This window comes from Cuculus canorus, chromosome 20 (genome assembly GCF_017976375.1).
Source record: "Cuculus canorus isolate bCucCan1 chromosome 20, bCucCan1.pri, whole genome shotgun sequence".
In the NCBI taxonomy this organism is placed as follows: domain Eukaryota; kingdom Metazoa; phylum Chordata; class Aves; order Cuculiformes; family Cuculidae; genus Cuculus; species Cuculus canorus.
The window spans coordinates 5445024-5470998 of record NC_071420.1 but is presented as its reverse complement, the minus strand read 5'-3'; the positions used below and the strand labels follow the sequence as shown (position 1 = coordinate 5470998).

The 25975-nt window shown below is 54.0% G+C and overlaps 2 protein-coding genes across 3 annotated transcripts; both read left to right on the top strand.

Moving 5' to 3' along the window:
- Positions 1 to 3721: 3721 nt before the first annotated feature.
- WDR81 (WD repeat domain 81) lies at positions 3722 to 16621 on the top strand. The gene is made up of 10 exons (XM_009560195.2): positions 3722 to 7314; positions 8090 to 8197; positions 8322 to 8512; positions 11133 to 11323; positions 11583 to 11748; positions 11868 to 12033; positions 12336 to 13034; positions 13209 to 13354; positions 13527 to 13706; positions 14648 to 16621. The coding sequence occupies exons 1-10, from the start codon at positions 3756 to 3758 to the stop codon at positions 14972 to 14974; spliced, it is 5733 nt and encodes a 1910-aa protein (XP_009558490.2). The 5' UTR covers positions 3722 to 3755; the 3' UTR covers positions 14975 to 16621.
- Positions 16622 to 17717: 1096 nt separating this feature from the next.
- Positions 17718 to 25934, top strand: SERPINF2 (serpin family F member 2). Of its 2 annotated transcripts, none has more exons than XM_054085365.1 (9): positions 17718 to 17864; positions 18948 to 19011; positions 19732 to 19794; positions 20788 to 21205; positions 21533 to 21676; positions 21882 to 22085; positions 22889 to 23031; positions 23856 to 24060; positions 24867 to 25934. In XM_054085365.1, the coding sequence occupies exons 2-9, from the start codon at positions 18952 to 18954 to the stop codon at positions 25190 to 25192; spliced, it is 1563 nt and encodes a 520-aa protein (XP_053941340.1). In that variant the 5' UTR covers positions 17718 to 17864; positions 18948 to 18951; the 3' UTR covers positions 25193 to 25934. The 2 variants fall into 2 exon arrangements, with proteins under 2 accessions (XP_053941340.1, XP_053941341.1); XM_054085366.1 differs by lacking the exon at positions 17718 to 17864 and adding an exon at positions 18394 to 18486.
- Positions 25935 to 25975: the final 41 nt, after the last annotated feature.

Here is a 25975-nt window from a genome sequence, read left to right as displayed (position 1 = left end):
GCGAGGGGCTCAGACGGGACCCCCGGGAGGCTGGCACCGAGCTGAGCCCCCACCGCCGCCCTGCCCCGGGGGAAGGTAACCTTCTCCAGTGGGGCTACCGGGAACCCCCGGTGAACAGCTCAGCTGCCCTCAACGCGCAGCGGGACCCACCTGCCCCACGCGGCTCAGCCCCGGTGCTGCCGGTGCCCCCGGCGCCGCCGCTCCCCCCGCCGCGCCGGCTCCGTCTCGGATCAGCTGGCGGAGCGATGACGCAGCCACCCACCGGCCCCGCCCCGGCCAATCGCCGCCCGGCGAGGCCGGGAGAGCCACGCCCCTACAAGCCACGCCTCCTTGCCGCGATGGACGTCCGCCCGCGCCAATGGGCGGACGGCGCGCCCCGCCGTCCAGCCAATCAAACCCCAAAGCGGGCGTTTTGCCCCGCCCACCGTGCCCAACCAGGAAGCGCCCCTCCGCGGTGCATGCTGGGAGTTGTAGTCAGGCGGCGCTCCCGGCATGCCCCGCGTGCTGTGAGTTGGCATTTTCCAGCGAGAAAAGGAGGCGACGCGGGGAGGGGGGAGCGGCTCTTAAAGGGCCCGTCACGCAGGGCAGGCCCCGAGCGGGTTGAGGCGATGTGGCAGGGCCTCTCCCCCCTGTCCCACCGCCCTCGGGCGGTGCCGCTTGGGGCCGCGGCCACAGCCCCGCTTCCCAGAAGTTGCTCGAAGTCGGCGGCCAATGGGAAGTGAGAGCCGGTCGGCGCGGGCCAATGGGCTCGCGCAGGGGGCGGTGCCGCGCGGACTCGGATGACCCCGGGGACTTGGCAGCACCGCGCCGTGACTGGGCAACTTCCTTAAAGCGGCCGCGGCCGCCGGATCGGTCTGGGAGTGGGGGAGCGGGGTGCAGGGGCTGCCCGGCCCGGCGATGGGCACCCACGGAGGTCCCGTGATTCCCCACAACGCTTCCGCCCCGTGTGACTGCCGTGGACCGAGCAGGGGCGGCGGGTCGGGCAGTGGGTGGGCGCGCTAGACCGTTGCCCCTTTAAGGCCGTTTCCTGCCCTTCGCCCCAGTAACAGCTGATTGTAGCGGGCGGTGGGGGGGACCGCGGGCCAATGGGCTTCCGCCACGCCACGCCCACGTGACTCCCACGCGGCACCGCCCCGCGGGAGCTCCCGGCGCCCTTAAAGAGGCCTCGTGGGGTTCGGTCCGGTTCGCGGGCACCGGCAAGAGGCAGCGCCCCTGTCCCTGCAGCCCGTGCTGCCGTCCGGCCCCCGGTAGGGGCACCTGCCCCGTGCGCCCGGCCCTGCTGTAGCCTGGGGCGGTTTGACGTTTCTGTGGCGTCATGTCCCTATACTGAAAACGCCGGGGAATGGATTCCCTAAGGCTTGGGTTGCTGTTTCAGGCTGGGCGACGCGAGCTCCATGGGGCACATGCAGCCAGGCAGGAGCCGGGGCAGGAGAGAGTCCCGCTTATGTGCACGTGGATAAATCCTCCCAGACGTTTATCTATGTTCTATTACTTCCCAAGGACTAATTTCAATGTTATTCTGAACTTCACAACTGTCCCAACTCTTGCTGATTGGGAGCTGCCGCCAGCTCTGCCTGACCCTGCATTTGGGATGGGGAAAGGCTGCAAACAGGGCATCAGAGGAAAAAACACCTCTGTTCCACACAGATCGGCCTGAACACAAAGCGTTATCGTCTCCAAAGAATGAACAGTGTGGAAAAAACATGGTCTGAAAGAAAACACGCTATAAAAAAGCATGTTATCAGAGGGACACTTGGCCTAACTTTCAAAAACTACAATTAGATTGGACTTCACTTTCTCTCTTGCAGTGAAGGGTTCAAAACTGAACACCTTGAATCCTGGGTTCAGTTTGGGTCCCTCACTCCAGGAAGGCAATTGAGGGGCTGGAGCGTGACCGGAGAAGGAAGCAGAGCTGGGGAAGGGGCTGGGGAACAAGGATTAGGAGAGGCCGAGGGAGCTGGGGTTGTTCAACCTGGAGAAAAGGAGGCTGAGGGGAGACCTCATTACTGTCTACAACTGCCTGGAAGGAGGATGTGTTGGAGTGGGTGCTGGTCTGTTCTCCCAAGTGCCAAAGCATGGGATGAGAGGAGATGGTCTCGAGTTGCATCAGGGGAGGTTTAGATTGGACATTCAGGAAAAATTCCTTCCCTGAAAGGGTTGTCAGGCGCTGGAACGGCTGCCCAGGGCGGTGGAGTCCCCATCCTGGAGGAGTTTAAAAGCCGGGCACACCGAGGTGCTCAGCGACGGTTCAGCACTTGGACTCCATGACCTCGAAGCTCTTTTCCAACCCAGCGATTCTGCGATTGAGCTTCAATAAAAAAATACTACTCTTTTTGCAACTCCCCCAGCCCGTGTCCGACCATCTCCTTCTCCCAAGCCCCCGCGTCGTTCCCCTCCCCCGGTGTCCCCGGGGCTCCTATCCCGCCTCCTCTTCTCCCCGCACCACCTCGAACCCCGCCCCCCGCACATGGCGGCCGCACGTGACCGCCGTCACGTGACCAACATGGCCGTCGCCTCCGCCGCCCGCCCTGGCTGAGCCGCCGCCGCTGCCGCCACCGCCACCGCCAGGTAAACGCGGGGCGGGGGGGGGGGGGTGGCGAGTGGTGCGAGGGCTTCCCGGGACAGTCTCTGACCCCGCTGGTAACGGGACCCGTGGCACCCGGGGATGCCCATCGTGTCCCCTCCTCAGCTGCAGAGGTCCCATTTGTGTCCCCTTCCAGCTGCAGAGGTCCCATCTTGTCCCCTCCTCAGCTGCTGAGGTCCCATTTGTGTCCCCTTCCAGCTGCAGAGGTCCTATCGCGTCCCCTCCCAGCTGAAAAGGTCCCATCACGTCCCCGTTTGCAGTTGCAGAGGTCCCATTGCATCCCCCTCCCCACCTGCAGGGGTCCTGTTGTATCTGCATTCCCTATCATATCCCCCTTCCCAGATGCACAGGTCCCATGGTGCCTCCCCAGCTAAAGAAGGCCCATCGTGTCCCCCTCCCCAGCTGCAGAGGTCCCATTGTGACCCCCCCCCCCCCCCCCATGTCCCCAGAGCTTTGGAGGTGCTATCATGTACGTTCCCCTTTCCCGGCCCTGGAAGTGCAGAGGTCCCATCGCATTCCCCTCTCCCAGCACCAATACTATGGATATCCCATTGCTTTTCCCTCCCCAGCTGCAAAGATCTCCCCTGTGACTCCATGACTTTAGAAGTGCTGTTGAGTCCTTCTTCCCCAGCCCTGGGGTTGCTGAGGTCCCATTGTGCTCCTTTCCCCAGCACTGAGGCTGTGAAGGTCCCATCCTGTAGCCCCACCAGCACCGGAGGTGCCACTTTGCCCCCTGCACCGGCCCTGGGTGAGGTACCATCCTGTGGAGGTCCCGTTGTGCCTCCACCGTCAGCCTCAGGGCTGCAGAGGTGCCATCATGTCCCCCCTTCCCCATCCCTGTGCCCGTGCAGGTCCCACCATGTCCCCATTTGGTCCCATCACACCATGGTCTTGAGGCTGTGGAGGTTCCACCATGTCCCCCCCGGGCCAGATCTGGCCCCTTCTCAACCCCAACCCCTCTGAGATCTCTTAGGTGAGCTCCTAGGGTTTTGAGTGAGCTCCCAAACCCGTCTCTTTTTCCCCCGGGTGGCAATGGGGAAGTGAGACTTTGCTGCACGGCGCCTGCTCGGTTGGAGAGTCGGGGCTGCCGCGGGGAGGGCAGGGATGGTGCCACACTCACCCGCCCACTCACAGCCTCTCTTGGGCCGCCTTTCTTCTAGCAAACACCGATATGGACGGTTTCCTCCAGAGTGTGGAGAAGGACCTGAACATCGACCGCCGGCAGCTGGCTGCGGCCGCCGAGGGCACCCACGTCACCGCCTTCGTCCCGCTGAAATGGCTGGCGAGCCTCAAGGAGCGCCGAGTGCTGCCCAGCGTGTGCCCGCGCCCGGAGGGGCTGAGCGACGTGGAAGTGAGGACGTTCCTGCAGCACTCGGTGCAGAAGCTGCCCACGGGCTGGACCCGAGTGGAGATCCACGGGTTGCGGAAGGACCGGCTGACATATCCGCTGCGGGTGCAGCCCCCCGCTTCCGACCAGCGCAACGGCAGCCCGGATACTCTGCATGGCTTCATGCAGAGCGTCGCCTCCCAGAATTATCGGAACCTGTGGTGCCGGGCACACTGCCTCTATGTGCGGCCGTACCGGCACACGGGTGTGCTGCCCACTGTGCCGGCCCTGGAGGCGCTGCGGGCTGCCCTGCAGAAGGCTTACAGCTGCCCCATCCTTCAGCTGGGCAAAAGCGTGCCCGGCGCTTCTCCTGCCAAGGAGAGCGTGGTGGCCAACAAAGGGGGTTCCTCCTGCCCCAACGTGCTGCAGGCAGAAGCTCTGCTGGAGTCGGCCAACATGCTCTATGTCATCTACCCGTACGTGCAGTACTGCTTGCATGACATTGTGACTTTCAGCCCGGCCAAGCTCACCAACAGCCACGCCAAAATCCTCTTCCTCCTCTTTCACGTGCTGCAGGCCATGAGGGCTTGTCATCAGGCAGGACTGTCATGCGGTGCTTTTTCCCTTCGGGATGTGGCTGTGGATGAGAAGCTGTGCAGCCGACTCCGTGTGAACTTCAGAGAGTACGAGGGACCAAAGAAGGAGGAAGTGAATCTGGAGGCTGGGCTGGAACAAGCAAGCGAGCGAAGCAGCGCTCTCCTGCGGGGGCAAGACAGGAGATGTGCTGCCTGCCAGAAGGACCTCCGAGACCTGGTGTTGCAGTGGGTACATGGGCAGGTCAGCAACTTTGATTATCTTATGCGTCTCAACAGCTTGGCTGGGAGGAGAATGGGAGACCCCAATTATCACCCAGTTCTTCCGTGGGTGGTGGACTTCACCACCAAGAACGGCAAATTCAGGGACCTAAGGAAATCCAAGTTCCGACTGAATAAGGGAGACAAGCAGCTGGACTTCACCTATGAGATGACCAAGCAGGCATTTGTTGCTGGTGGGTCAAGTGGGGAGCAGCTCCATGTCCCCCATCACATCTCTGATGTCCTTTCAGATATCACCTACTATGTATACACAGCTCGGAGGACGCCCAAGGCAGTGCTGTGCTGCCACGTGAGGTCCCAGTGGGAGCCTAACGAGTATCCAGCCAGCATGGAGCGCATGCAGAGCTGGACCCCGGATGAGTGCATCCCAGAGTTTTATACAGACCCCACCATCTTCCGATCCATCCATCCAGACATGCCCGACCTGGATGTACCATCTTGGTGTAGCTCCTACGAGGAGTTCATTGAAGTCCACCGCATGCTGCTTGAGAGCCGTGAGGTTTCTCAGGACCTCCACCACTGGATTGATCTCACTTTTGGGTACAAGCTGCTGGGGAAGGATGCTGTCAAGGAGAAGAATGTCTGCCTCCATCTAGTAGACAACCACACGCATCTGACCACTTACGGGGTTGTGCAGCTCTTCGACCAGCCACATCCCAGGCGGATGGTGGGACCTGCCTACACACCTGCTGAAGCTCCAGCCATTGCCCGGCCTCTTCTCCAGAACATCAAGGAGACAGTGTTTTTGGAGGATATCCAAGGCCAGGTGACAGATGTGGTTAATGGGCTGGTCCTGGAGGCTACTCCTACTGAAACCACCTGGTCTGTGGAGAAACCCATCGCTGGTGAGGATGATCTAGAGCAAGGCACAGAAGCCCTGGATTCGATTCCTGCTACTGGTAGAGCTGCTGATCAGCCCTGCGCCACTGTGCCTTCAGCACAGCCCTCCACCCTCCCTGCTTATGCCACTGAGGGCAAAACCTCAGGTGTCCGACCTCTCCGTCGGAGCAAAGCAGGTGGTGTGGATCAGGCTGACATGAAGATCACGCTTCCTGAAGGCTTCAATCCACTCCAGGCCCTGGAAGAACTGGAGAAACTGGACAATTTCTTGGTTAAAGGTTTAAGCAGTGAGATGCAGCCATTGGAGCAGCTGTGGGAAGAGCCACCCCTAGGTCTCTCAGACCTCTTCCAGAGAGACATGCAAGCTTTGGGTATTCTGGTAGCTGAGATTATATTTGCACCAAGGATTCGTCCTTCGAAGCCTGACGCATCCCTGTTGGAGCGGTTCCTGATAGTGCGTAATCTGTGTCGCTACCATCCCAAGGAGATCCCGTCCCCGCTCCAGCACATGCTGCACGTCCTCCTGCAGCTGAGTGTGCCTGTGGAGAAGCTTCTGAAGACCAGGCTGGGCAAGGACATGGTGCAGTTGTTTGAATACGAACCCATCTCCCAGGGCCTCCCCCCACCCTGTCCCATGCAGCTCCTCAGCCCCTTCAGCTCCATCGTCCCTTTCCCCACGTACTTCCCAGCTCTGCACAAATTCATTTTCACTTATCAGGCAAAGAAGATAGAGGATGAAGGTCAGGGCCGGGAACTTGTTTTCCAGCTGTGGCAGCAGCTGGAGGGGGTCCTTTCTGAAATCACTCCAGAAGGCTTGGAGATTCTTCTGCCCTTCATATTGTCTCTGATGTCCGAGGAGAACACCGCTGTCTACGCAGCGTGGTATCTCTTCGAGCCTATAGCCAAATCCCTAGGGCCCAAGAATGCCAATAAATACTTGCTCAAGCCATTGATCGGAGCATACGAGACACCCTGCTACTGCCATGGCAGGTTCTACCTCTACACAGACTGCTTCATTGCCCAGTTGATCGTGCGCCTGGGGCTGCAGTCCTTCCTCCTCAACCTGCTGCCGCACATCCTGCAGATTCTCGTTGGCATCGAGACCTCGCGGGAGGAAAGCAAATCCCTCCTTGGCATGGCTGAGGATGATGAAAGTGGAGGGGAAAGCCCGGTGTCATGTGTGTTTGGGGAGGAGATGAAAATGGATGTGGAGCATGGCTCTGCTACACTTGACCTCCTCGACTACACCTCTGGTGTCAGCTTCCATGACCAAGCCTACCTGCCCGAGAGCGAGGACTTCCAGAGTGGACTCTATGTCGGGGAGTCACTGCAGCCTCAGGAGCAGGAATCGCTCAGCCTTGGGCGGCTAAGTGACAAGAGCAGTGCCAGCGAGGTGTCCCTCGGGGAGGACAGACCTGTGGATGGCGATTCCCAGAAGGACAAGAGCAGCTTGAAGTCAATGGACAGCAGCCAGGACCTGAAACAGAGCGAGGACTCGGAGGAGGAGGAAGAGGAGCATGAAGAAGAGGAGCACGATGATGCTGTGGTGGATGCAGAGCTGACGGTGACTGTGGATGCTGGTGCCTCTGTGGATGTCACCTTGGCTGATGACAGCAGCGAGCCAGAGGATGGAGATGGAGAGGAGCTACCAGATCACGCCGATGACAAAGAGCAGACAATACTCCTGGGTAAGACCCTGCTAGCATTGAGCCGAGCGTGGTGTGTTCAGTTCTGGGCCCCTCACCACAAGAAGGATGTTGAGGCTCTGGAGCGTGTCCAGAGAAGAGCAACAAAGCTGGTGAGGGGGCTGGAGAACAAGTCTTATGAGGAGCGGCTGAGAGAGCTGGGGTTGTTTAGCCTGGAGAAGAGGAGGCTGAGGGGAGACCTTATTACTCTCTACAACTACCTGAAAGGAGGTTGTGGAGAGGAGGGAGCTGGCCTCTTCTCCCAAGTGACAGGGGACAGGACTAGAGGGAATGGCCTGAAGCTCCGTCAGGGGAGGTTCAGGTTGGATATCAGAAAAAAATTCTTCACAGTAAGAGTCATTGGGTACTGGAACAGGCTGCCCAGGGAGGTGGTCGAGTCGCCTTCCCTGGAGGTGTTTAAGGAACGGGTGGATGAAGTACTTAGGGACATGGTTTAGGGAGTGTTAGGAACGGTTGGACTCGATGATCCAATGGGTCCTTTCCAACCTTGTGTGATTCTGTGATTCTGTGATTCTGTGGTAAACACCCGATAAAGCAGTGACGGGAGAAGGGCAGAGCTTGGGAAGAAGTGGGTCTGGGTTTGAGGGTGTCTATGGTCCTGGCTCGGGGATAGCGATAAAACCAATGTAAAAGGTCAGGTCTCCACTAAAGCACGTGGCTCCGAGACCCAGGGAGCTGCTTGCTGCAGGCAGCAGCTGGGTGATAGCTAATCTGCACTGTGCCGAGCTCTGCCCTTGCAACTGTTTTTGTTTTGCAGACACAGCCTGTAAGATGGTGAGGTGGCTCTCAGCCAAGCTGGGCCCTACCGTCACGTCCCGCTTCATCGCCAAGAACCTGCTCCGTCTGCTCACGTCCTGCTACGTTGGTAATGTCTGCTCCTCTCAAACCCCAGGGTTGCTGGGTGGGCTGTGCCCCAAAATGCTCTGCCGGGTGCCTTGTGGCTTGCGTGTAGCTTTGCTGCTTCAGCTCATGATGTTGTCTCTGGGCAGGCCCCACCAGGCAGCATTTTGTACCGAGCAGCGATGAGAACAGTCCCCTGAGTACAGGAAATATCTACCAAAAACGGCCAGTGCTGGGAGATCAGGTGTCCAAGCCGGTGCTGGCCTGTCTGGTGCACGTGGCGTACCTGTATGGAGAGCCTGTCCTCACCTACCAGTACCTGCCCTACATCAGCTACCTGGTTAGTATGGCCTTTCTCCTCTTCTTGCATGTGTCGGGGTGGGGGCTGTGTCCTGGGACAAAAGAAAGATGCATGGGAGCCTAACCAGGAGCCTCCTTCGCAGAGATCTGTGCTGGGTTGAGCTCTGTCTGGGCCCATGTGGGCAGAACAGCTCTTGCCGCATTGGCCCAGAAGAGCTGTGCTGATGCACGTAGAAGGCACTTTTACCCCTCTGCCATAAGCTCTGATGTGGCTGCGTACACGGGCTTTGCTCTTTAGCAAACCTTGGGCACTATGGATCTGCTGCGGCCCCTCCTTCCCTGTGTCATCCAGGGGATTTCCCTGTTGGACCCATGACTGGCACGCGTGGAGCCAGAGAAAAAGGTTTCCTTTTGCTTTGCTGCTTGAGTGCACCCAAACAGAGCTGGGGGTTATGATTGAGAAAGCTGGGGTGGTTCAGCCTGGAGAGGAGAAGGCTCTGGGGAGACTTCAGAGCAGCTTACAGGACTGAAAGGGGCTCCAGGAAAGCTGGGGAGGGGCTCTGGATCAGGGAGTGCAGGGACAGGATGAGGGGAACGGTTTTGAGCTGCAAGAGGGGAGATTGAGATGAGATCTTGGGGGGGAAATCTTTTCCTGTGAGGGTGGGGAGGCCCTGGCCTGGGTTTTCCAGAGAAGCCGTGGCTGCCCCATCCCTGGAGGTGTTCCAGGCCAGGTTGGATGGGGCTTGGAGCCCCTGATCCAGTGGGAGGTGGGACTGGATGGGCTTTGAGGTTCCTTGCACTCCAAACTATTCCATGATTCCATGATAATAGGCAGGCGGAGCAGCTTGGGCTGCTGTGGGATTGCTGGGGCCTGCGGACAGAGAAGGGATGAGCTGGGAGAGGGTAAAGGAGGCTTTCAACTCTGTAAAAATACTGGCAAGACTTCCAGACTTTTCAGCTTGAAATTTGTAACTGACTAGCAAGAAGAAAATGTGTGTAATGCGGCTGGTTGGAAAACAGACTAATTTTTCATTAAACAAGATGGATTTGAATGTTTTAAGCAGGCTTATTTCTCATATTGCTCCCTTTGTAGTGGTTCTAACCATTTCGGTTATGGATTCTTGTTCAAATGGAAAACTTCAATAGCTTTTTGATATTTTAAACGTCGAGGAAAAGAGGCCACAGCTGCTCATTTAAAGAAAACAAAAAGGCATTGTCAGTTTTTCCAGTGTCGAAGGGGAGATTTTTCAGGAGAAAAAAATCCCATTTTTCAGCAAAATCTTTCCCCACCCAGTTGCAATCATCAGTCCAGCTGTTGTGCCTTGCTATGCTCAGCTTATTGCCCAGGGGTGCTGGGGTGATGAACCCCCCCATGAACAGCATTTGGCATAAAAGCATTGAAACTTGGGGGTCACCCATCAGATAAGTCAATCCTTGCAGCAGGATTTGGCAGAGGGGGTATTTTGAGCCTCTGTGATGAGCTGGAAGCTGGCAGGTGTACAAGAAATGTAGCGGAAACTGGGAATTGTTTATGCGTTTTTGTTATTGGCTCTCAGTTCTTGGATGTTTGATTAGGAGTTAGGAAATAGGGCAGTCCAGAAAGAAGTCTTTTCTGTCTTGCTGCTGCTGTCGTTAACTCTTTGGCATTGCTGTAACCACCATCGGCGTGTTGTCAGCAAAAAAGGATGTCCTCCTCTGCCTCGTGAAGGCATCAGCAGCTGGATTTCTAGAGGTTTGCCCATAATCTGTGCCTGGATATTCCACAGAAGGACTGTTCCTCTGCACTCTGTGCATCCAGGCACAATACGCCATGGGATGAAGACACCAAGTCTTGCTTTAAGTGCACATCATAGGTTTCTCCTCTCCCTTTGCTGGAAAAGTTGCCCTGCAGTAGCCAGGCTGGTGATGCTGTGGGCCAGACCAGGGTTGTCTCTCTCCCCCCTGAGTTTTTCAGCCCCAGGAGCATCCTGCAGGGAAATGCCCTCAAGAGGATGTCAGTGAGCTTGGGGATGTCGTGCCCTCTCTACAACTGCCAGAAAGGAGGTTGTAGTGAGGTGGGTGTTGGTCTCTTCTCCCAAGTAACAAGGGATAGGACAAGAGAAAATGGCCTCAAGTTGTGCCAGGGGAGTTTTAGATTTGATATTAGGAACAATTTCTCTACTGCAAGAGTGGTGACACACTGGCAGAGGCTGCCCAGGGCAGTGGGGGAGTCTCCATTCCTGGAGAGGTTCAAAAAGCTTGTGGCTGTGGCACTTCGAGACATGGTTTAGCAGGCACGGTGGGGTTGGGCTGACGGTTGGACTGGATGAGCTGAGAGGGCTTTTCCAACCTTAATGATTCTGTGAATCTACGATTCTCTCACAGAATCACAGAATTACTAGGTTGGAAAAGACCTCTAGGATCATTGAGTCCAACCATTCCTATCAACCACTAAACCATGTCCCTAAGCAAAGGGACCCTCTCCAGGCTCATTTCTGTCCGTCAGCTTTTAGGCTCATCCTTTTGAGTGCAAGACAGGGGTTGCTGTTGAGACTCAGTGCTCAGGTTCTTTTCCCAGGGGCTGTGACCAGCACTACCATGCTGAGATTTGAGGCTTAGCTCAGATGATCCTGAGGTCCCCCCTAAATGGTGGCCTTGGCACTGGAGGACTCCTTTTGCAGGTCGCTCCCAGTGGAGGATCTGGTGGTGGCCGGCTGAACAGTCGGAAGGAGGCAGGGCTCCTGGCTGCTGTGACACTGACTCAGAAGATTGTGGTGTGTCTCTCGGACACCACGCTGATGGACATTCTCCCCAAGATCAGCCAAGAGGTGCTGCTCCCAGTACTGGGTTTCCTCACTTCACCGTCTGTTGGGTAAGTGCTACAGTCAGCTGTGCCTTCAGACAGGATCAGCACAACTCAAAACTCAGGATGTGGAAGTGGTTCTCTGAGGGCCTTAAGGCTCCTGGGATTATGGGGCTGCTCCTGCCCTCCTTGTGCTGGTGCACACCACGCACATAAGAGTTTGTGCTGCTCAAGATCTTCTGATAACACAGACAAGGCAGGAAGCACAAAGCAGAGGAGGTGAAAAGAGAGATGGTAAGGGCAAGCTGGTAATGGATGTCCTCTTCAGTTTCCCCAGTGGTGCCCAGGCCCGCATTGTTCTGTGCGTTAAGACAATCAGCCTAATTGCCTTGATCTGCCTGCGGATTGGGCAGGAGATGGTGCAGCAGCACCTGAGTGACACAGTGAGAAACTTCTTTGGGGCATTCTCGCTGCTGCAGGAGCTGCAAGAGCAGGTCAGTGATGTGGGAGAGGTCCTCCTGCCGTCCCTCAGCACCCAGCCGCTGTGTTTGTGTAATTAATTATGTGGTGAGAGCATCTGATCTTGGGCATCTTCCTGGTTTCTCTTGTCCAGGGGCTGACAGCGGAGTCCCTGAGTAGCTGTGAGGTGCCGGTGATGGAGGTGCCCCTTTCGGATGGGAAGCTGCTGGCTCTGGATCCGTCTGTGTTGCTGGAGTTACAGAAGGTGTTTAACCCCGAGATGGCCTACATCACCTACATCCCCTTCTCTTGCTTGCTAGGTATGGCTTGGCCACATTCTCCTGGGGTTTATAAGAGAGCTCCATGCTCTGCACACGTGTGCTGGACCTGAACGCAGAAGTCAGAGGGTGTAGGGCTGCTAGGAGAAACCTACAGCTTCCATGTCGGGGCTTGGTCTGCTTGCTGGGCTGGGAGCCCACTGGACGTCAGGCGGTTTGGAGCAGCGTTGGGCCGGCTTGTGGGGGACGTTGCATTCACATCTTCGTGCTACCCCTCGTTCTGGTGGTGGTGGGGATGATGATGGGGAAATTCCTTCCCTTGGAGCCACGTTCTCTCTCTTCAGGTGATGTTATCCGCATGGTTGTGCCCAACCACTTGCTGGTGGAGAAGCTGGCCAGCCTCTACTTGGAGAATGTCAACCCCAAGAGCCTGCAGGTGGTTAGCCTGGAACAGCCTCCGAGTGCAGTAGGCTCAGACCAGGATACGCGAGGGACCGAGCCCTTCTCTAGCCACCATGAGGACAGTCACTCTGGTACTTTTGGGAGTGTGCTGGTAGGGAACCGCATCCAGGTCCCTGTGGACACACAGCGTGAGGGGCTTGGCTTACTTCGCCTCGGTGCTGGTGCTGATGGCTTTATTCCTAGCTTATCCAGTGAGGAGGATGCCCTGAAGTGTGACCTTCCTCGCAGCACCCACATGCTGTGCGGGAACTGGCTGGCCTACTGGCAGTACGAGATTGGGGTGAGCCAACACGACCCTCGCTTCCACTTCCACCAAATCAAGCTGCAGAGTTTCTCAGGGCATTCCGGGGCCATCAAGTGCGTGGCACCACTCAGCAGCGAGGACTTCTTCGTTAGTGGCAGCAAGGACAAAACTGTCCGCCTTTGGCCCTTGTACAACTATGGGGATGGCACCAGCGAGGTGCCACCGCGCTTCACATATGCTGAGCACAAGAAGTCTGTTTTCTATGTGAGCCAACTGGAAGCATCGCAGCACGTGGTGAGCTGTGATGGGACCATACACATCTGGGACCAGTTCACAGGTACGAAGGGAAAGGGTGAAAGCTGCCTGGAGCAAACTCATTGGGTCCTTTAAGAGAGAGAGGAGCCATTCTGAGTTTTGATGGCTCCCGGTGAAAACCAGTGCAGAGCTGGACATTTGCTGTGTGCTTTCTCCGTTGATCTACTGCTGTAAGCTCTCTGTCATGTTTCCACAGGCAAACTTCTCCGGACTTTTGATGAATTGGACAGCAAAGTCCCCATCACAGCAGTGACCACCATGCCTCCTCCCTATCACAGCATCTCTGTGGCCAGCGCAGACTCCGTGCTGCGCTTCATCGATCACAGGAAGCCAGGACTACAGGTAGGGTGCCTGGCACTCTGTAAGCCACCTTCCTCCATCCCTGTGCTTAATGATGGCCCAAAGGCAGCTACCAGGACTCCCCAAGAGCCACTTGGACCCCAGAGTCTTTTGTCCCCTAAGTTCTGGATCCCCTGATCTTCATCCCCCAGCAGCTGGACTCTCTCTCTTGCAGCACGAGTTTCGCTTGGCCAGTGGGATGAACGCTGGGCTCATCCGCTGCCTGGCTGTCAGTCCGAACGGGCGCAGCGTGATGGCTGGCTTCTCCTCTGGTTTCATTGTGCTGCTGGACACCAGGACAGGACTCATCATGCGGGGGTGGCCTGCCCATGAGGGAGACATCCTGCAGATCAAGGTGAGTGGTCCAACTGGGATCAGGGCTGCTTTGTGGATCTCATCGCTCCTCTGGAGTTGCATGGGTCATCCTTCTGGCATGTGCAGTGTGGCAGGCCTTGTCTCCTCCATCCTCTGGGCTGTTCCTCCATCCCTCGCTGTCCCCAAGAGGCTGCTTGAGCTCTCCTGCCCCATGGTTAGCGCTGTGGGTGGCTGTTCTTGGTCTCATCTGTGCTGAACGGAGATCAGCCCTCCCGGGTGTCAGTCCCTGCCGAGCAGGTCTGCAGCTGGGGCAGGAGGAGACGTATCTCTTGTGAAGAAGTGAATGTGTTGCTTTCTCCGCAGGGCTCTCGGCACCCCTGGGAGAGTGTTGCTCTAATGAGTAACTCTTGTCCATATTTACTTGCCCTTAGGAGCAGCGCTGGGGCTCCAGTGGCCTTGACCCAAATGCAGGTTAAACAAAGTTTGGCAGTGTGGGTTGTTTAACCTCCCACTAGCTCTGCTAATAAGGAGCTCCAGGCTTCCTGCCCTCAGTAGTGTTTTCTACCATGAGAGAGCCTCCCAGTTCCTCTTCCTGAGAAGGAAAATAACTTAGCAGGTGGTTTGTTGGAGAGGGAGACCGCAGGATAATCACTTCACCCACTGCAGTAGTAACAGATGATAAATCAGTTGTGCTGCATACCAGGATGTTGTTGAGAAGAGACAACATCTTTTGTTGTCTCTTGAAGGATAGCGCTGGAGGAGGATAGCGCTTCCAGAGAGTCCTGTAGCTTCCAGTGTCCACCTGGATGCCTTGTTAATTCTGCTCAGTCCCATCCGTTGCTTGGAAATGGCTGGGATAATCCCAAGGGATTGCACTGGGATTGTTGGATTATTGCAGCAACCCACTGATCTCATTTGCAGGCTGAGATGGGGAGTTTTTATGGCAGCAGGGTTGGTTCACTGGCCTTTCCTCTCCTGCAGGCTGCAGAGGGCAATGTGCTCATCAGCTCCTCTTCGGATCATTCCCTGACTGTCTGGAAGGAACTGGAGCAGAAACCTTTGCACCACTATAAATCTGCATCTGAACCCATCCATGCGTTTGACCTCTACGGCAATGAAGTGGTCGCTGGCACCGTGGCCAACAAGATTGGTGTCTACTCCATGCTGGAGTCCTCGGCCCTGCCCAGCAGCACCACCAAGCTAAGCTCGGAGAATTTTCGGGGTACACTGACCAGCCTGGCAGTGCTGCCCACGAAATGCCATCTCCTGCTGGGCTCGGACAACGGCGTCGTACGCCTCCTAGCATAGCGATCCCCAGCCCAGGAGCTTGGGGCTGTCCCACAGCATTGGTGGTAGAGCTGAAAGCCATCAGCGTTGCTGATGGAGGAGGCAGAGTTAGGTATTACTGAACAGAAGATGCAGGAGGCGAGGTGTACTTGTTAGTGAGCATTCGGTAAAGCATCTCTAACCTCTTTCTGTATCTTTAAAAACAAAAAAAAAGCCATAACTGAGAAACCTCTGCCGCTGCTGGGAGAAAAAATGGGCATTGGAGGTCAGTCACCCCTGCAGAGAGGTCTGGAGCTTTCCGTACCATGTGTGCCTGATCCCCAGGGGACTCTGAGCTGCCTGCCAGGGTAAGGTGGACCACAGGCATCCTCCCTCCTTCTGTTAAGGGGTGAGAGGTGCCCCTCGATGAGCAGAGCTGCTGCCGTCTGCACTCACCCTTCAAATCCACTCCTGAACCACTGAACTAGGGTAGGATAAGCTAGGCCTGGGAACTGCTGCCTTTGGAGCTGCGTGGTGCCGGGCATCTCCTCCTCCTGTGGTCTGTGTTCAAAGCTCAGAGCATGTTCTCTATTAAAGTCTAAGTTCTGCTCGCTGAGTTAGAGCCTGGATGGGAGGAGGAGAGGTTAAAACTAGAGCACTTCTGCCTTACTAGCTCCAGGGCAAAGACTGGGATGGAAGTCGGCCAAGGCACAAACCCCATCTGCTCTGCCACTTCCTTTAGGAACAGGCTGCTGCGGAAGGACAGTTTGGGATGGGAATGTTACCCTCTTGGGAGGCCAGAACTAGATACTTCCATGAAGATTTTGGCTCCTGGAGCAGCAGGGTAGGGATTGATTGTCGCTGGTTCTTGCCCTGGCAGCACTGCATCCCATGATTACCCAAGGGGTGAGGAATGCACGACGTGCCACGCACTGGCAGTGTTTCTCAAGAAATCCTTCTTCTAATCCTCTCCTTTGTGCTGGTCAGACTCCTGGGGAAGACAGGACAGCAAAAACGTGCTTGGTTTTGTCCCCTCCTGCCCTTGTAGGGTGAGAGCCACAGGGCATCATCCAGCATGGTCTCCTGACCTTCCCTTTGGGACACCACCGTCTGTTCCCACCCCAAAGGCAAGAAGAGCGCTCTTTGACCCCACCATAGGAGCAGTTGCCTCACTTCTGTCGCAGCCCTTTTCCCATCCATCCCAGTTAAAGCCAGTATCACGGGAGTGGGACGCTCTTATCTTGGGCAGAGGAGGAGCATGCTGCGGGTTGTCCTGGGAGGGGAAATGGCTTCCATCCAGCTGCTGGTTCAGCTGAGCCACTTGTGGCTGGGAAGGCTGCCCTCCGCTTCCAGGGTGGGTAGAGAGGGGAGCAGTCAGCCCTTGCTGTCCTTCCGTGCCCACGGGGAGCGCTCAGTCCCATATTGCCTATTAACCATTGCAATAGATGTAAATATTAACTTTAATAAACTCTTTGAAGGAGAAGCAGAGATGGGTGTGTGGGCTCTGTGCTGGAGGGGCGCAGGCGTGGTGTGCTGGCTGCAGCTCGCTGGCTCTGGCAGCCAAAGCTCTGCATTTGGGCACCTCTTGTGTGCCTGGGTGAGCTGGAGGAGGGATGCTGTGAAGATGCCCTGGATGTAAGGTGGGACTGTGCTCCACAGATCTGCTTTCCGAGGAGAAGTAGCTCCCCATGTTGCAGTAGCATGTCTCAAAGTAGTTTTTGGTTGCAGAGCTCAGACCTGTGTCCTTTCCACCTCTTCCCACTGTCTGTGGTGAGTTTGGGAACCAAGGAAAGGATGGCCGCAAGCACTGCAATTGCATCAGCATCTCCCACTGCTCCTTAGTGACTCCTCTCACACTGAGGACGTGGGCAGAGCTGCAAAGAATCACCACTGCTTCTGCACGTGGCACAAAACCATGCAGGATGGAACAGCTCGAGTGCTGCCTGTCCTGAGCCTCACAGAATCACAAAATAGTTTGGGTTGAAAGGGATCTCAAAGCTCATTCAGTTCCACCCCCTGCCATGGGCACTGGATCAGAGTGTTCAAAGCCTCATCCAACCTGGCCTTGAACACCTCCAGGGATGGGGCAGCCACGGCTTCTTGGGGCAACCTGGGCCAGGGCCTTCCCACCCTCACAGGAAAACATTTCTTCCTAAGATCTCATCTCAATCTCCCTTCTTGCAGCTGAAAACCATTCCTCCTCATCCTGTCCCTTCATTCCCTGATCAAGAGCCCCTCCCCAGCTTTCCTGGAGCCCCTTTCAGTCCTGGAAGCTGCTCTAAGGTCTCCCCGGAGCCTTCTCTTCTCCAGGCTGAACAACCCCAACTCTCTCAGTGTCACAGTGGTGCGTGCTGTGCCCCGGCGGAAGTACCAGCTGCTCTTGGCTCAGCCCAGCCTGAGCATCGCTGTTTCCTGCTCCACTATGGGGCCATGGGGCCTTGAGCATCAGCCATCTGCTAAAACCAGTGCCTCCTTGCTTGCTGCAGCAGAAGCCGCTGGGATGCAGGAAGAAAATGCCTGGAGTTTTCTGCAAAGGAAAGTCCAAAACCAGAGCGAGCCCTGTGGAGATGAATACCAAACCCTATATTTTCACTAAAGGTTATGAATAAAAGAGGATATTCCCAGCACAGGGAGTGTGTGGAAAGCAGAGCCACTACTGGGAACAACAGACCTTGCTTGCTGATGGGAGTTTTGGAGCTGGGAAACTCCGTTGTTAACGTTGTCTTGAGGGTAGAGCATCTCCCCCAAACAAATGTTTAACCGGATGCTGTAGGTCAATATTTGCCTGCCAAATTCTCAAACAGGGGGTGGTGCCGAAGGTCGCAGCCGGCGGGTAGGAGGGGTGGGCTGGAAAAGAGACAGCGCTTGCCCCACGTAGAGCTCTCAGCTGGGCTACAGCAGGTGCCAGCTCCAACACGGACACAAACTGCAGGTAAGGGGCAAATGAACGGGGATTTGACAGTAAATAGGGGTTTCTCCAATAAACAAGAGTGCCTCTGCAGGAGAGGGGGATGAATTTGGCAGAGGGTTAAAGGATGGGGACAATCTGGGAGAAAAGGGCTATTCGGGGTTGTATGTGCCTGCAGGATTTGAGGTGAGGGAGGAGGAAGAATAGAATGGCCTCAAGTTTTGCTTCTTTCACTCGGCAACTGGGGTGGCAGCCCAACAGTTTCAGGTCAAAGCAGGGACTGCTCGGAGAGTGGAAAGCAGACCCACGAATTACGTGTATGGCAGCTGTGCCGAGGACTGGGCTTTGGCATGGAGGCCATGTGTTAAGAAGATGATAAGTCATTTCTGTTTGATTGGGAAAAGTGAAACAGTGGCCAGGGAATGGGTAAGGTTTACTGATGGCCCTGGAAGCCCTGCTCCCACTGTCCCGGAGCGTGGGGGTGGAGAGGCTGGCTTTGCCAGCAAAGAGGAAAGGTGAGTGCTGGGAAGGGGAGGACTCTCTGTTCCAGGACATATTGCTGAGAAACTGCTCTGCTATTACATTTTCTACCTGCAGAGTCCCTCCCAGACAGCACTTGCTGAGTGCCTGCAGCCCCCTGAGGCAGGTTTGTACCCCTTCTCCCAATAGCCAGGGGCACAGCCGAGGATGCTGTGCCAGCCCCTCAGTGGTTTGCGTGGGCAAAGAGCAGAGGCTCTTGTTTTCTTCCAGAGGCACCGTGTGTGCAGGACTGATTAGGGAAATACCATTTGCAATCCAGAGAAATGAGGGCGATGAGGTCAGGAAGTCAGGATCTGAGCAACAGAGCATTGTGTAGGAGCCTGTTGGGTTACAGCTCTGCTCCAGCACGGGTCTGTTCCTCTCTGATTTCGCTGTCTTGGCATTGGATTCAGGATCCTGTGTTGTTTCTTTGCAGCATTGTTCATCTCCCTCTCGCTTTCTGCAAGTTCCTGCGCCAACCTGTTTGGCCAGGTTGATAATTTTCTCCCTGTAGACCTGAACGGGCTCAGCTTGCTGCTGCCAGGCAGCTGGAAATAACTTCTCTCTCTGCTGGTTCTTCTATTCCAGAAACATGGTGTTCCTCTGGGGTCTGTCACTGCTCTGTCTGTCTGCTCTGCAGAGTCACCTGAGGGTAAGTTGCTTTGCTTTGGTGATGTCGGGAAGCTCTGTGGTGGGAGCACAGCCCTCTCCCCAGACAGCAAAGGGCAAGAGGAGCGAGGTGGCTCTTCTGCACCAGACCGTGGGGCAGATACTGCCTGATGCTTCTGCGCAGAAACCTTAATCAGTGGAGGACACTGCTCCTCTGCTTTGGGCTCAGCCTGTGCCCCAGTGCAGCAAGGTGTCTAATATAGCTGTGGATAGTCTCATTATTCAAGTGGATTTATGTGGAAAATCTTTGGGAACTTGGCTTCAGCTGCATTTGGTGACCGTGACCAGGGGTTAACGGGAGATTGTTTAATAATAGTTTTTTTCTTTTTTTTTCCTCCCACTTTAAATCGGGATCCCAAACAGATCTAAGATTGCAAAAACGCCCTGCTCGCTCCCTAGAGGATACATTATTTTCTACCCTTCTGACCTGGTCCCTTTCTAAATAAACCCAGCATCCGCAGTCTCTCCCAGTCCTGCTCACTCCCACCTCCCCAGCACGGACTTCACCACCTCTGGGTCTGCATCCTAACACCCTGCCAGTGCTGTGGCCACACCAGAACTGCTACTGCCACGCTGGTGCCAGCCTCTGACCCTTGGGAATGCGTTAGGAGTGGAAGCAAAGACTGACTTTGGAAATTGAGATGAAATCCTCTGGGATCTGACTTTGTTTCTTTGTTGGTTTGGTTTTTTTCCCCCGCTATAGTTTTCTTCGACATACGCCACTGAGCAAAAGCGCCTCTTCCCAGATAAAGACGGGAGGCTGAAGGTAAGCAGTGGCGGTATTCGCGATGGTTTTCCAGTTTATCCTAAGATAGGATGAGTCCAGGCAGTGCGATCTAGCAGCGCCAGCACAATGAGAAAGACCATCTTTGTGCAAGCTCCCCTCCCCACCTCACCCACTGCTCCTGCCAACGCTGTGCTCCTCCGTGTTGAAAGCTCTGGCCTGAATAACTTGGCAGCACACAGAGTAAACATCAGGAGCTGGGGTGTACAGGGACTGGCAGGTGGATTATTTCATTTCTGATTGATGAGGAAAACAACCGGTTCTGAGGGTGACGGGGAGAAAGGACCCGTAGCCGATGCCACCCATCGAGCCTGGCTCGACAGTGCAGCATTCCTGCCGTCTGGATGCGGTGGGAACAGAGATCTGAGGAAGAAAGCATGTGTTTAAGACCATGCAAATGCAGGGACAGTAGCAGCAGTGCTATAGGCTAAAGCTTAGAAAACTGGAAAAGGAGGAATTTGGAGAGAAAAGGGGTGGAATAGAACAGACAAGTGAAGAAGAAACAGATGCCTGGAGGAGGATTGGAGCCAAGATGGATCCAGGCTGTGAGAGAAGTAGAGGGTGCTGACCAATGTGTGAGGCAGATCCTAAAATGTGTGGGAGGAGATGGTGGAATCCAGGCTGAAGATGATGGATCTATAAACAGTGAAGGCACAGGCCAATGTGGTGATTCCTGCCCTCAAAGCATGCCTGTTGGGTCCATATGTCTGAGGCAGGCCCTGGGAGCAGGAGGAACCACTGCAAGATCCTCACTCAGTCCATTTTCCCAAGATAGAATATATTCTGTTTTCCAAACTCATTGAGGTGCTTGTAACCTCAAGGTTAGAAGGCTTGAGAAAGCAGAAAAACAGAGTGAATACATGGCCAGAGTAGAGAAGCTGGAGAGTTTTCTCAACCCACTTAGATATGCAGTAAAGCCCACGAGGGATGGTATTGCCCTGCTTTCCCAGCACTATCCTTCTTGTTTCTCCCCAGGATGTGAAAAGTGGTGGAGCTGTACAGTCTGCTCCGTTGGGAGCCATCTCAACCCTGCCGAATGCAGATCTGGCAGACTTTACCTATGACAACTTCCAGGAGATTGATGGACCCATATTACCTTTCACTACCACCCCGCCAGGCATAAGGAACAAGTGGAACTCAGAAGATGAAGCCATAGCTGGGGCCGTGGGCTGTCACGAACAGCAACCATCTGGGGAAAATGCCTCTTCTGAAGAGGAGGGAGAGGCTGAAGATGAAAGCTGTGAGGTGACTTCGAAGAAGAGACAGAGGCTAGCAGATGGCTTGATGAGATTCAGTATCGATCTCCTGAAAGAGGTCCAGCTGGAGTCCAAGAGAACCAATGTGATCCTGTCACCACTCAGCATCGCCATCGCCTTGTCTCACCTGGCACTGGGTAATGTCTTAGTTATAACAGCACTGGTTCCTGCCCTTTCCTGGTGCCCCTCCTGCAGGCGCTGGGAACCAATGTGCAAAATGCAAAGATCAAACACGGCATCTTCCACTTAATCTTAGTCCTGCAGCTTTAATTAGGTACGACTAAGATTGAAGCTGCCCTCCGTGGCCCTGCTGAGGCTCCCACTCTCAGGTTTCTCCTGAGAATGGCACAGGATGTTTCTAACAGGATGTTTTTGTAAGGCACAGGATGTTTCTAACAGGATCAGCTAGAGTGATGTCTCTGTTATTAACGGGGACCTAACAGGCATTTGACTTTGCTTTTTAGGAGCAGCAAACCAGACAGAGAAGCATTTGCTGCAGGTGATGCATCTGGAGTCGGTGCCCTGTCTGCACCGCATGCTGGGCACCCTTCGCAGAAGGCTCACAGAATCCACCCTCAGCCTTGCATCACGTCTGTACCTGCAGAAAGGTGAGTGCTGGTGTGGGAGGGTCTGCACTGGTGTAGAATAAAACTCCCGACAACAGAGAGTGATGGAACCATGCTGCTGTACCAGAAGACGTCTCTGTTTCCCCGAGCACTCCTCCCAGGACAGGGTCACGCCACCGGCTGAGCCACAAAATGTATTTATTTTCAATGCCTGATGACTTCATGTAGCATTCTCCCCCTCTGCCAGGATTTGAGGTGAAAGAGAAGTTCCTGGAGGACTCAGAGAAATTCTACGGAGCAAAGCCCATGACCCTTTCTGGGATCAGCGAGGATGACCTTGTGGCCATAAACAAGTGGATAAAGGAAGCAACTCATGGGCAAATACCCACCTTTCTACAGCAGCTCCCTGCCAGCACAGTGATGCTTTTGCTCAATGCAATCCATTTCCACGGTGAGCTCCACAGGCCTTACTTTTTCAGAGGAGTAGTTAGAAAACTACTCATTTTCTGCACATGCTGTAGCCGAATGGCATCTCTTCTCACTCCTTCCTGCTAGTCAATCTGCTTGGTCTTTTCTCGTACATCTGCCGTACCTCTTGCTTCGATTTCTTTACAGTAACTATCCTCAACTGTTTCACATGTGCTAAAAAAGTTACTTGACAGCAGATACAGAATGCAGCATGTGGGACCTGCAGTATTTTTGCCTCCTGGTTCGGGATCCTATCGCTGCTGATCTTACCCAGGGCACATGCAACTCAGTCCATCGCAACCACAGAGCTCAGAGCCAACGCCTGTGGATTTCCTTCTGACTGCAGCATAGGGGTCAGGCATATCCTCCTTTTTTCATTCCCCGAGGGTGCTGCATCCAAACACAAACCAAACACTTCCATTGTGAATCTGCGAATGTTTTAGCTTGGTCTTGGAGCGCTGCTTTACCCTACGCAGCAGGAAGGCAATGCTTTTCATGTTTCAAAGTATAAACATCCATACTTTATCTTCATAGCCTTCAGTAATCTCCCACGCTGAGGCACGGGGATTAATCTGCGTTCTTTTTGTTACTCCATAGTCCTTCTCTGGAAGGTAAGAGCTTCCTGCTGTTAGGGCTCTTGGTACTGACTTCTCTTTGCTGTATTTCTGCTTGCCTGGTCATTATCTGCTTGATGGTGAACTCATGATAAGAGGAGCGTCAGCGAGGCAGTTTCAGGTTTCCTTCCCAAATTTAACTTTTTGGATTTCTAAACTTGTATTTTGATAGGGTTTTGGAGGAATAAGTTTGATGCTAGCTTCACTGGGCCAGATGTATTCCACCTTGACAACGGATTTGTTGTCCCAGTTGAGATGATGAAAGCCCAGAAGTACTCCCTGAGCTGGTTCACACTGGAGCCCCAGGACATTCAGGTAGGAGGCCACTAGACTGCAAGTTTTGATTGCAATTTCCTCTTGCTATGGTATTTCACTGACTGCAAGTATTCCCTTCAAAGACCAACTGTCTTTAACAGGCATCACACACAAAAGTTTAATAAGCATCCCTTGTCCTTGCATCTAGCAAGAATGTTGGTCCTCCACTCTCAATATATAGGAAAAGCCATAAAGAGATATTCCCACTAAGTGGGAATTAATAGAGTTTTAAAGCCCCGAGTTTTAGAAAAATGAGGAAATATGGAAAGGAATTAATTCAGGGACAGGATGAGGGGAATGTTTTTCAGCTGAAAGAAGGGAGACTGAGAAGAGATCTTAGGAAGAAATGTTTTCTTGTGAGGGTGGGGAGGCCCTGGCCCAGGTTGCCCAGAGCAGTGGTGGCTGCCCCATCCCTGGAGGGGTTCAAGGCCAGGTTGGATGGGGCTTGGAGCCCCTGATCCAGTGGGAGGTGTCCCTGCCCATGGCAGGGGGTGGAACTGATGGGCTTTAGGTCCCTTCCCACCCAAACCATTCCATGATTCTATGAACACAGCTCCCACCAGAATGCGTACGAAGTTTGTGCATGTGGACTTCTACTCTACTGTGTGTTCAAGCTTTCAGTGGCTAAATACTACAATCTAACACTGTTATTCCAACAAACTTTCTCCCCTGAAGAAATCAGATACCTCCTTCCCACCAGGATGTTTTAATCCGACAGCTAAACAGGCTCTGTAGACCAGTTAGAAAAAAGACTATATTCAAAGTATCACTTCCTGGACTTTCCTTCCTCTTACATAAATTATTCCGGTTGGTTTTCTTTCCAGGTGGCCAAGTTTCCCTTTAAGACCAATATGAGTTTTGTGGTCATTGTACCAAACCAGTATAAGTGGAACACCTCTCACGTGCTGGAGAACATCCCTTACAAACAGCTCTGCAGGCTTTTCCCCAAAGAGGTACCCACCGCAGTGAAGATCCCCAAAATAAAACTGGACTACCAGCTGGAGCTCAACAAGGTTCTCAGTCAAATGGGTAAGGACTTGCACAGAATAAGTGAAGCTCATCCATCTATACGACATCTGTTCGCTGACACTAAAAACTGCCATCCTTGTTTCTAAAGCTGTGCCTCACAGCTTGCTCCAGATACCATCCAAACTCTTTCCTCTCTTATTCCTCTCATCCTTCTCACTCTTTGCTTGCCTAGCACCAAATGTTTAGCTCCAACAAGATGATACTATAGAGGGAGCAGCATTCACAGTTCCTCACAAGCTTTACAAGTTCTTCCTATTCCCTTATTTGTAGCCAAAACCAACGACCTCCCATGCACCAACCTTTACCTCACACTTTGTCATTCAACCTAGTGTTCAGGACATAGAGGTGGCCAGCAGAGAGAATGCAGATCACAAAACCTGTGATGGAAAGCTTACTGTGCACTGCATTTCCAGAGGAGAATAAATTGAGTTTGCTTTGTTTTTGCAGAACTGCTTAAAAAAATAATCTCCGTAAAAGCATTTCCAGCCAAGCAAGGAGGAGCCTTCAGGCTTGCTGCTGCTTTTGAAGGAAGGCTTTAAGTTCTTATGCTACTGTTCTAAAAGAAGCAGACAAAGCTTGTGAAAACTGTTCTGCTTTTGGCAACCTAAGCTCTTCATACAGATCGGGACTAGGGAACCTGGCTGGACTGCAGCGTTTGTTGTCATTGCCTGCCAGTTCCCCAGTCCCCCATCATGGACAAAACATGCAGCAACAGAATAAGGAATTGCTTTCTTCAACAGCCTGGAGAAAAATCAGAGCTGGTGACACCAACTGAGGGAGGTTAACTCAGTCTCATTTCTCTGCAGGCCTCCGGGAACTGTTCACAAGCCCAGATCTCCAGAAGATCACAGATGAGCCTCTCTTCGTATCCAGCATCCAGCACCAGTCTACCCTGGAGCTTAAAGAAGATGGGGTGGAAGCATCTGCTGCTACCAACATCGCGATTTCACGCTCGGTCTCTGCCTTCAGCCTTGACCGGCCCTTTGTCTTCATTATCTTCGATGATGAAACAGGCGTCCCGCTTTTTATCGGCAGTGTCCAGAACCCTAACTCCAACACTGCTCCCCAGATGAAAGACCCACGGGACTCAAGTGGAGCAACAGATGTCAATGAGTACCCCATGCCCAAATAAGAGCAGAGCCTAAGTGTTCCGGGACTGCTACCTGACCCTTTGGACCAGCTAAGAGAGGCCTCCTGTCCTTGGAGACCTCCCTCCAAGGCCACAGGAGGCAATCCCTTGCTGTTTTCCTTTATGGATCCCTAGAGACCAGTCCTGGGATAGCCCATTCCAGCCTTGACAAGCTTCTCCAGTTCGGGGTTCCCCTCTGTTGAACCTGAAAAGCTTGCTTTGCCTGGATTTCCCTTCCAGAGCTCTCAGTCCTGGAAAGGAGACTTCCTTGTCCCCAGACTCTTATTAGAATCTTTATTAAGCTCTTACTAGAGTCCCCCGTAGCCTGGAATCATCATTAGCATCTGGCAGCTTGGATGACAGCCAGCGATATTAATACGGTTCTTCCTTCCGCAGTTCCTGTGAACACGTTTCCCTCAAAGTGTTCCTCTGAAAACCGTCTGTACCCATCTAGAAAATAACCTCTAGATCAACTGGACTAGTAACCAGCCGTCTTCTCTAGGATGTGTCACAGCAAATTCCAGGCACAAGCTCTTCTCAAAGATGCCCTTTTTCCCCCTTCTCAGCTGTTGGGGTCTGATGTAGGAGGGTCTGCAATGGGAAAAGCCCTCCGAATCCTTATCTCCAGCCCTTTCCCTGGGAAACTCTAGGTTCTTGGGTAATGCTAGAATTTTTGAGACATATTTTATTAAGTGTTTTTTAGTAATTTTTATGTTGGCAGAATAATAAAGAGTAAAGCAGAATACATTTGCTTAAGGCATTGCATTGAAAGATCCAACAGAGAAA

Coding starts and splice junctions, on each gene's coding strand:
- WDR81 (XM_009560195.2), top strand. CDS start 3,756: ATGGACGGTTTCCTCCAGAGTGTGGAGAAGGACCTGAACATCGACCGC. Junction 8,198..8,321: donor GCTCACGTCCTGCTACGTTG/GTAATGTCTGCT, acceptor GTCTCTGGGCAG/GCCCCACCAGGCAGCATTTT. Junction 13,355..13,526: donor ACAGGAAGCCAGGACTACAG/GTAGGGTGCCTG, acceptor TCTCTCTTGCAG/CACGAGTTTCGCTTGGCCAG.
- SERPINF2 (XM_054085365.1), top strand. CDS start 18,952: ATGGTGTTCCTCTGGGGTCTGTCACTGCTCTGTCTGTCTGCTCTGCAG. Junction 21,206..21,532: donor CTTGTCTCACCTGGCACTGG/GTAATGTCTTAG, acceptor TTTGCTTTTTAG/GAGCAGCAAACCAGACAGAG. Junction 22,086..22,888: donor CAATGCAATCCATTTCCACG/GTGAGCTCCACA, acceptor GTATTTTGATAG/GGTTTTGGAGGAATAAGTTT.